This window comes from Selaginella moellendorffii, unplaced genomic scaffold (assembly GCF_000143415.4).
Source record: "Selaginella moellendorffii unplaced genomic scaffold, v1.0 SELMOscaffold_5, whole genome shotgun sequence".
In the NCBI taxonomy this organism is placed as follows: domain Eukaryota; kingdom Viridiplantae; phylum Streptophyta; class Lycopodiopsida; order Selaginellales; family Selaginellaceae; genus Selaginella; species Selaginella moellendorffii.
Genome location: NW_003314266.1, coordinates 2,995,436 through 3,003,545, shown reverse-complemented (window position 1 = coordinate 3,003,545; position 8,110 = coordinate 2,995,436). Strand labels below are relative to the sequence as shown.

The 8,110-nt window shown below is 51.7% G+C and overlaps 5 protein-coding genes across 10 annotated transcripts in view; 4 read left to right on the top strand and 1 right to left on the bottom strand.

Annotated features, from left to right (window-relative positions):
* The window catches only part of LOC9660512 (BTB/POZ domain-containing protein At2g04740), an 8,249-nt gene extending 3,352 nt beyond the window's left edge, over window positions 1-4,897 (bottom strand). For 4 of the 6 annotated variants that reach the window (XM_024669965.1, XM_024669967.1, XM_024669970.1 and 1 more), the window contains exons 1-6: window positions 3,728-4,897; window positions 3,637-3,673; window positions 3,451-3,584; window positions 2,560-3,397; window positions 1,706-2,488; window positions 1,590-1,662 (exon numbers count right to left, since the gene is read on the bottom strand). In XM_024669965.1, coding sequence (XP_024525733.1) covers window positions 3,064-3,397; window positions 3,451-3,584; window positions 3,637-3,673; window positions 3,728-4,890 — 1,668 coding nt within the window. In that variant the 5' untranslated portion in view covers window positions 4,891-4,897 and the 3' untranslated portion in view covers window positions 1,590-1,662; window positions 1,706-2,488; window positions 2,560-3,063. The remainder of the gene's footprint in view (window positions 1-1,589; window positions 1,663-1,705; window positions 2,489-2,559; window positions 3,398-3,450; window positions 3,585-3,636; window positions 3,674-3,727) is intronic. The other 2 variants (XM_024669969.1, XM_024669966.1) reach the window with 2 other exon arrangements.
* On the top strand, window positions 20-774 carry LOC112344695. Its single transcript, XM_024669983.1, has 2 exons — window positions 20-358; window positions 404-774. The coding sequence occupies exons 1-2, from the start codon at window positions 91-93 to the stop codon at window positions 769-771; spliced, it is 636 nt and encodes a 211-aa protein (XP_024525751.1). The 5' UTR covers window positions 20-90; the 3' UTR covers window positions 772-774.
* Window positions 768-1,601, top strand: LOC112344694. The gene has a single exon (XM_024669982.1). It carries the CDS (start codon window positions 862-864, stop codon window positions 1,582-1,584), a length of 723 nt encoding a protein of 240 aa, XP_024525750.1. The 5' UTR covers window positions 768-861; the 3' UTR covers window positions 1,585-1,601.
* Window positions 4,898-5,019: 122 nt separating the features above from the next.
* On the top strand, window positions 5,020-5,989 carry LOC9660511. Its single transcript, XM_002965260.2, has 4 exons — window positions 5,020-5,266; window positions 5,362-5,448; window positions 5,503-5,661; window positions 5,754-5,989. The coding sequence occupies exons 1-4, from the start codon at window positions 5,054-5,056 to the stop codon at window positions 5,853-5,855; spliced, it is 561 nt and encodes a 186-aa protein (XP_002965306.1). The 5' UTR covers window positions 5,020-5,053; the 3' UTR covers window positions 5,856-5,989.
* A 331-nt stretch (window positions 5,990-6,320) lies between these two features.
* LOC9659367 (pectinesterase) lies at window positions 6,321-8,110 on the top strand. Its single transcript, XM_002965259.2, has 2 exons — window positions 6,321-7,276; window positions 7,354-8,110. The coding sequence occupies exons 1-2, from the start codon at window positions 6,340-6,342 to the stop codon at window positions 8,046-8,048; spliced, it is 1,632 nt and encodes a 543-aa protein (XP_002965305.2). The 5' UTR covers window positions 6,321-6,339; the 3' UTR covers window positions 8,049-8,110.

Genomic DNA, 8,110 nt, shown 5'->3' with positions numbered 1-8,110 from the left:
AAGAGACAGCAGACGCGGCGAAAGGTAAAGTTCATAACAAAGGCTTCATGAAGTCTGTAACGAACTCGTGAATCAGATAAGGGACGAGAAATGCAAGAGAGAACAAAAAGCACATCCAATGAAGCCAAGCAAAAAGGTCGAGAAACTTTGGATGAGGTTCAACACAAAGGACGGCAGTTTGCTGATCAAGCAAGAGATAAAGCTTACGAAGAGAAAGGCTTCATCCAGTCCATGGCACAATCAGTAGCAGCATTCGTGACGGGAGAGTCCGACCAAGGACGAGAACTCAGAGATAAAGGTCATGAGGCTGCAGATCAAACAAAAGAGAGGTCCAGAGAAACAAGCGACAGCACGAGAGGTAAACTTTATAACTAAACGTTGTAACAGGCTCGAAAGTTTGCAGGTGGAGTAAAAGGTGTCGTCGAGGCTAAGACGAAAGGCCAAGACGCTGGTGACAGGTCCGAGGGGAGGTGGCACGAGACGAAAAAGACCAGTCAAGAGACCGCTGATAGAGCCAAGCATGAAGCACAAGCCCGGGCGGAGCAAGGAAAAGGCTTCGTACAAGAAAAGATATCACAGGCCAAAGCCAAGTCTGAAGAAGCACTGGACGATCTCAAAACGAGGATAAACATTAGCAGCGATGAGGCATCTGATCGAATCAGAAAGGTAGGAAAAGGCGTTTATGACACGGCAGATGACGCCGCTGAGGAGGTCAAGGACATGGGACTGTTGCAAGCTGTGAAAGATTGGGTAAAACAGTTTACAGTTTGATCGAATCACTCTCTAATAACCTTACAGACTGCAGAAAGAGCTCAAAGCGACCAAGAGCTACGAGAGCGAGGGAAGCTAAAGGCAGAAGACATGTTTGGCAAGTCAAGAGAAAAAAGCAGCGAGATAAGTGAGGAAACCAGACGCAAAGACGAAGAAATTCGGGAGCGGGGAAAACTGAAAGCAGAGGGCATGCTCGGCAAAGCGAGAGAGAATACATACGAAAAGAGTGAAAACACCAGACGCGCGGACGAGGAGCTGCGTGAGAAGGGAAAGCTCAAAGCCGAAGACATATTTGGCAAGGCAAAAGAAACAGTTCAAGTCTCCAAGGAAAAGCTTGAGGAAACAAGAGAGAAAGGAAAGCTCAAAGCCGAGGACATGCTGGGAAGTACACACGACAGGGCGCACCAGCACAGACAAGTAGCTGATGATGCTCGTCACAGAGCAACAGAAACAGCCAACGAATCTAAAGAGAAAGCCGAAGACCAGCGGGGACTTCTACAGTCTGGGCTCGCGAAAATAGAACAAGCAGCGTACAACGCAGGACAGATGCTAAGGCAGCAAAAGGATGAGGCTTCTCAAGGCACAGCGGATGCATGGAACGCAACAAAGCAGTACATCAACGACACTCGAGAGAACGTCCAGGCGACTGTTCACGACAGGCAGGAGCGGAGTAAGAGCTTCATTCAGTCAGCTAAGGACGCGGTTCTTTCGAAGCTTGAAAACGCAGCTGGGAGTGGAGAAGATATGATGCATCGAACAAAGGAACAAGCAGCCAGCCGGAGGAGTGATAAGAACAAGCCCGAAGAACGATGACATACCTGAGTTCGCAATAGCTCCTCCCATCATCATCGAGACCAAGTTGCGTTTAGCAATGCTCCGGCGTCCTTCGGCCTGTATAGACACTTTTGAGAAGTAAAAAACATACATTCTTTACCTGACAAACAACCGTCGAAACCGTCGGCCGAACAGCCGGCGATTTCACCTTTCGCGGTTAAGTTTCAAATTCGAAGCACAGAGACGGCACGGACCATGGAAGAACGAGACTGGCAGGAAGAGCTTCATCTTCGAAGAGAAGCAATGGCTCTTTGGGCTGCCATGGTTGCCGAAAGGAACCTCCCATCCCAGTTCTTGGACGTAGCATCCGCACACGCAATGTGAGTTACCTTGGCTAGCTCGGGCTCTGAAAACTCACTGCTGTCCAACCAGAGAAGAAGCCTTGAAAGGACTAACACACGTTCGTCTTGACCGTGAGCACATCCTGTTACTAGAGCCTGCCTTCTTCCTGTGCCTACGAAATCTAACCAGCCTATATCTCCAAGAGGTAGTAGTCCACTATCTGTCCATCCTTCTGAAATAACCTGACCTGTTTTACTGAAGAACGAGCTCACAACCTTGAATGGCATAGAAGCCGCCAAGCACCTGCAATTCCTCACCGTTTCTGGGAACCACCTTACCAGTTTGCAAGGTCTGCAATCACTGCCAAAGCTCGCTTTCCTTGACGCCTCCAACAATTCTATCAGCCACGTTGATCCAGGTGAGCGGGCTTTCTACTCCGAAACCTTTTGTTCATGTGCTTCTTCAGATCTGGAACTCCCCAAGTCGTTGATGTTCTTGAACATATCGCAAAATCAATGCTGCAAGCTTCAAAGTCACCTCGAAGAGAAACTGAAAACTGCCTTGCCAAAGTTGAAAGAGCTCCGCATGCGTAGTGCCGATGCTGACACAAAACGAGCAAGGTAGTAAGCATAGATCATTGTGTGTACGAAGTTAAAAGACCAAATCACAGACCTCCAACCTGACGAAAGTTGATGGCTTCAGCACAAGCGGTCTAGAAGAGTCTCTCGAGCAAAATCCTGATTCATACGGCGACGTCTTTCTAACCACTTTGGAACGCTCGCTGGAAAGTTTGTCCTCAGCAAGAGGTCCAAACAGCGCAAAGGATCTCAAAGAAGCTCAGCACAATACCCGAATAGAAGACGTGATTGGCATGCCGGCTCAACAGGCTCTTGATAATGCTGGTTGGTTCATCAGTGTATAAGAATCCTGTAATAGCTGTATAACCTGGTATCTGCAGCTCTGGTATTAGCACCGATTCTCGAAAATTCTCGAGAGCAAGTGCAGCAAAACTTTGACAAAATTAAAAGACGATCCTCACTTCGAACCTCAGAGGTAAAATCGGCGATTTGAGAGACGTTTCCCATAGTTGATCCGTATTGAGCAGGCCGAGCTTGAACACGTGAAGATTCGAAGACCCGTAATTATAAAGCCTGAACTGAGGCAGCCGCCTGATTTCTAAACCAGTTCCAGACTTTCCGTGTCGTCATTCTCTGCGGTTGAACGAAGCAGCTCTAGCACTTTGTCAAAATCCCTGGCACTTTCATCCCTCTGGTCAAGTTCTGCACCTTCAGCCTCTAGCCACCTTTCACGTAAATCGTCCAGTAAGTTCCCTTGACTGTCGTCTTTAACACCCCCCGGAGCGTTTGGTATCGTGGTTCTCGTTGATGTATCTCCTGATGGCGGTGGAAGCCTTTGTAACAAAGCCTTAAACTCCGATGTAGCCGCAAAGCTTTCAAAATTCACGGCGATGGTATCAAGGCAAAATTCCCTGATTCTCGTGACCCCGTACCTGTCAAAACAAGCTTGTTAGGCACCGGCTCAAAGCGAGAAAGATCAACGTACATGTCTGCGACAAGGAGCCATTTACATAACTCCGCTGGCGACGCATTCTCCAAATGTGGATATACAGCGTCCGCCACCGCGCGCCTGAGAGGAAACAAAAGATATCTTGAAGCAACATCGAGAAGTTCTTCAGCCTGTAGCGCTCAAGTGAACCTCAAAAACAAAAGCACCATTTAAGGTTCTTACCTGTTCAAGTTCAAATTCCTCCAAGACATCTGTGTAGCTGAAACCAAAGAAGAAAACAATGAGAAAAGCAAGATATAAGAGAAAAACTTACATGTATCGGAGCACCTTGCCAAACACGTCGGCACTCAAATCCCGTTCTTCCAGAATCTCCAAGCCATCAGCCTCCGGGACACACACAGCTCCACTGAATTCTCCCATCCTGAGAATTCGTGTCCGCAGGTAATCGGACCGCGCTGCTACAATCGCGCGATGGCATCTGAAACTGGTGTCCTCCACCAGAAAGCATATATCTGCAAAGTCCTGGCCTCCATCAACCTTCTCTTCCCCGAAACTTTTATGTTTCAAGAGGCTGAAGAGGCGATCCATCGCCCAAGTCAGTCTCTCCTCGTCGGGCAGCGACGAGCCTTGCATGATAAACCTCTTGAGCGAGTCATCGTCGGTGTTGAGTGACTTGTAGTCGGCAAACTTTTGATGAACGAGCTCCTTCTCGAGGACCCTCTGGAGCCCCGAGCATCCACACACCTTGCAAATCCTGAGCAAGTCCTCCATGTCGTCCACGGCCACGTCCAAGACATCGCAGTAGAAGAAGCTGATGAGCCGAAAGAGCGCGTGGAACGAGAGCCTGTTCCTGGAGAACCGGATCTCGCTGCGTGACTTCCACTCTTTCTCAAACTTTCGCTGGAAGAACCGGCAGCGCGCCGAGAGGATGGCGCGATGAGCAGCGATCGGCTGCCCTTGGGCGTAGAACACAATGTCCGGCCCGACTGGATCGCCCAGCTCGTCAGCATCGAAATTCCCAGTGTCGCCCAGCGTCGGATCGAGAAACCTGTGATTCTGGCCGGACCGGAAGAAGAGGGCCCTGAGAGAATCCGGCAGTGGCGCCAGCGGTGGCGGCCGGGCCTCGAACAGCTTGAGCAATCGCCTCACCCTGAGATTCAGCGCCGCGTAGTGGCACCGATCGCCATCAAACGTGTGCTCGCTGCAAATCGCGCCTCCCTCTAGCAAGATCCTGGCCGCGTCCTCGTGCCCGGCCAGGCACGCGTAATACAGCGCCACCGAGTCCCATTCGTCCCGAGCATTCACGTTGATGCCCGATTCGAGCAGGATTTTGAGGCGATCGATGTCGCCCGCCCTCGCGGCCTCATAGACATCGCCGCACGGTACCTTCTTCTTGCGCCGGATGTAGCTGTCGAGCTCGTCGTAGCCCTCGTCGGCGTGTTGCTTGTCAAGATCGTCCTCCGCCGCGGCGACCATAGCCGGGAAGAACAATTAGGGCAGATGAAAGTCCTAGTCAGCATTTGAAAGAATGTAGGGCTGCGTCAGCATAAAGGGATCCTAGTCAGCTAGCAAAAAATCTAGGGCTGAGTCAGCGTAAAATGGGGATATTCACGTTTAGGGGTATCTCAGTGTTTTAGCTATGGCGGCAATTTCGTCAGCTGTGACGCTGGGGATCCTTCTCCGGCATTCGATTCATGGGGCTAGGTGTGGCGCCCAGGCTCTTGCTCCAATGGCGGGATCCGGCGCCATCGCTTTGGGAAGAAATCGATTTCCATTGCAAAGAACACTCCAAAGAACACGAAGGAGGGGTTCACTGATCGCAAAATGCGAGTCTGGAGCGACGGAAGACAAGGTCTGTGTGATTCTTTATCGAATCGTAGAAGGATTTTGTGAGATTTCGGAGCTCGATCATGGTTTCTAACAAATATTTTGTTCTTCCGCTTCCAGCCCGCGTTTGGCTACACGAGGAAAGACGTTCTCCTTATTGGAATTGGAATCACAATCTTTGGATTTGGTTTAAAGTCTGGACTAGAGGTATGTGTCTAGCGATCGTTCACAGGTTTGTCTTGAAACCTCTTTCGGTCGCAGTTAATTGGACTGGATTCCCTCAAGGCTGGCAACGTTGTGCAGCTAGTCATGGTTCTTGGGCTCACAGTGGGATGGATCCTATCCTATGTTCTCCGGGTCTCCAACAAAGACATGACTTACGCCAAGCAGCTCAAAGACTACGAGCTCAAAGTGATGGAGGTACCTTTCCTTTTTTTTTATTTGCTTCCATTTACGATTTCTCTAACGGAACAAGCGTTCTTTCTCTCGTTTCCATTGTTTAAATGTGGCAGAAGCGCTACCAAGAGCTGCCCGAGGCCGAGCTGGAAGCTCTTCTCGCACAGGTCGAGGAAGAGAAGAAGAGCTCAAGGAGCAACGAAAACACCACGACATAGTTACTTGGTTTTGGTTTTCTCTTCCTTGACCTCGATGTAGCTCAATGGTACGCATTTTCCGTATACATATGCTGATGCTGCCGTCTTTCTCCAGATGATTTTACTGTACAAATACAGATCGATCCAGTTTCTTCGCTCGGACTTATGCATCTTTTGCATCCGATGGTCAAACGATCTGCCGGTTCCAGCACCAGTCTTTGCGTTTTGCCAGAAAACTTGGGGGCTCCTATTAGGTGATTTCACAACGTTGGTCTGGGCCGGACTATCACCGCATTAGTATGGGGCTCATTAGAAGACGGGCATAGCCTTTCTGTGAGGCCATTTTTCTATTCGCGTGCGCCGTCTGCATGGACGGTGTTGGCAACCAGCTTAAAAGTTTGGGACTATGGGAAGCAGGCTATAACTCAGTTACTCTTTGACTTTACAACTAAATTCGGTTCCATCGGCCAGGAGATACGTCGAAAAGGTCCACACAGCCGCTCGAATGCTGACAGGTCTCCACAGAATGATGGTGGTGGTGCTGGCGGTGGGTTTGGTGCTACAGATTTTTTTTTCCGGCTGTCGAGGTCAGGCCGCTAGCTCCTTCGCAATCACCGGTGACGGCCTCAAGAACATCTCCATGGCCTGCAGTGCTACCAGGTTCGACAAGCTCTGCAAGCACTACTTTCTTTTGTTACCCGATGTGGTGGTGGCGGCCCGGGAGCCGGCCGAGTTCGTCAAGTATTCGATAACGCTGGCGTCTCAGCAAGTGAACTCGAGCCTTTTGGACGTGGACGGTATGGGCTACAGCACCTCTCGCAAGCAGCTGATACTGGAAGACATCCGAGAGCTCCTGGGAAGCTCCATGAACGTTTTGATGCTTTCGCTCGGAAGGGAACTTCGAGGCAACAACAGCTTCGCCGACGTCCGGCATTGGCTCAGTGCTGCGCTCACGTACAACAACGACTGCTACGACTATCTGTCCAGGTTTAGCGACACCGTTTCCAGCCGCATCCGGTACTTGAGCATTCCACTCATCACCAACGCACTCTGGGCACTCGACGCCTTCGAGACCAACAGGGACGATTTCTCGGCCTGGAGGCGTACTCCAGTGGTAGCCAGGAGCCTGAAAGAAATGGAGAGAGAGAGGCGCGATGGAAACAAGCTCATACAGCTCGAGGCAACGGTGGCGAAGGCCGTGGTTTCTCACGACCCCGACTATGGAAGCCACACGTCTATCCAAGCCGCAGTGGACGACGCACCCGACCACCTTAACCGCAGGTACACCATCTACATCACCGCAGGCGTCTACGACGAGATCGTCCGCATTCCCAGCACCAAAACCATGATCGCGTTCGTCGGCGACGGCATCAACAAGACCGTGATCACCGGAAACCTGAGCACCGTGATGGGCATCTCGACGTATCGAACCGCAACTGTAGGTACGCTAGAACTTTTCGCTCGAGTTCTTCGATCGTAGTTTTCATTTTCTCCACGACTAACGAGCGTTTTTTTACAGCCGTGAGTGGCAATGGCTTCCTGATGCGCGATATCACCGTCGTCAACACCGCCGGGCCAGGCGGCCAGGCAGTGGCGATGCGAGTGGACAGCGACATGGCCGCCATCCATCGCTGCTCCTTCTGGGGGTTCCAGGACACGCTCTACACGCACGCGTACCGCCAGTTCTACAGGGACTGCTCCATCTACGGCACCATCGACTTCATCTTCGGCAACGCCGCCAGCGTCTTCCAGAACTGCAACATCCAGATCCGCCCCGGCGCCGCCAACCACACCATGAGCACCATCACCGCGCACGGCCGCACGGACCCGGCACAGGACACGGCCTTTGTGTGCCAGAGCTGCTGGATCTCGGGCACCCCGGAGTACCTCGAGGCCCGCCTGGCGGAGCCCGGCAAGCACCAGGGATTCCTGGGCCGCCCCTGGAAGCCTTACGCTCGCGCCATCTTCATCGAGTCCTACCTGGACGTGGTGATCGATCCCAGCGGCTGGCTGCCGTGGAACGGGACGCTGGGGCTGGACACGGTGGTGCTGGCCGAGTTCCACAACTATGGCCCCGGCGCCAGCCCGATTGGGAGAGTCGGCTGGTCCAAGCAGCTCAACACCATAGCTGCGCTCGAGTATAGCGTGAGGGGCTTGATCCAGGGCGGCTATTGGCTCCCTTTCACCGGGGTTCCCTACAGACTAGTCTTCTAAACTGTTAATCCCGCGGGAAAACAAAGCTGAGAATATTCGAATTTCAAATAATATGCGTTGTT

Coding starts and splice junctions, on each gene's coding strand:
- LOC112344695 (XM_024669983.1), top strand. CDS start 91: ATGCAAGAGAGAACAAAAAGCACATCCAATGAAGCCAAGCAAAAAGGT. Junction 359..403: donor AACAAGCGACAGCACGAGAG/GTAAACTTTATA, acceptor GAAAGTTTGCAG/GTGGAGTAAAAGGTGTCGTC.
- LOC112344694 (XM_024669982.1), top strand. CDS start 862: ATGTTTGGCAAGTCAAGAGAAAAAAGCAGCGAGATAAGTGAGGAAACC.
- LOC9660511 (XM_002965260.2), top strand. CDS start 5,054: ATGGCGGCAATTTCGTCAGCTGTGACGCTGGGGATCCTTCTCCGGCAT. Junction 5,267..5,361: donor CTGGAGCGACGGAAGACAAG/GTCTGTGTGATT, acceptor TTCCGCTTCCAG/CCCGCGTTTGGCTACACGAG. Junction 5,662..5,753: donor ACGAGCTCAAAGTGATGGAG/GTACCTTTCCTT, acceptor TAAATGTGGCAG/AAGCGCTACCAAGAGCTGCC.
- LOC9659367 (XM_002965259.2), top strand. CDS start 6,340: ATGCTGACAGGTCTCCACAGAATGATGGTGGTGGTGCTGGCGGTGGGT. Junction 7,277..7,353: donor GTATCGAACCGCAACTGTAG/GTACGCTAGAAC, acceptor GTTTTTTTACAG/CCGTGAGTGGCAATGGCTTC.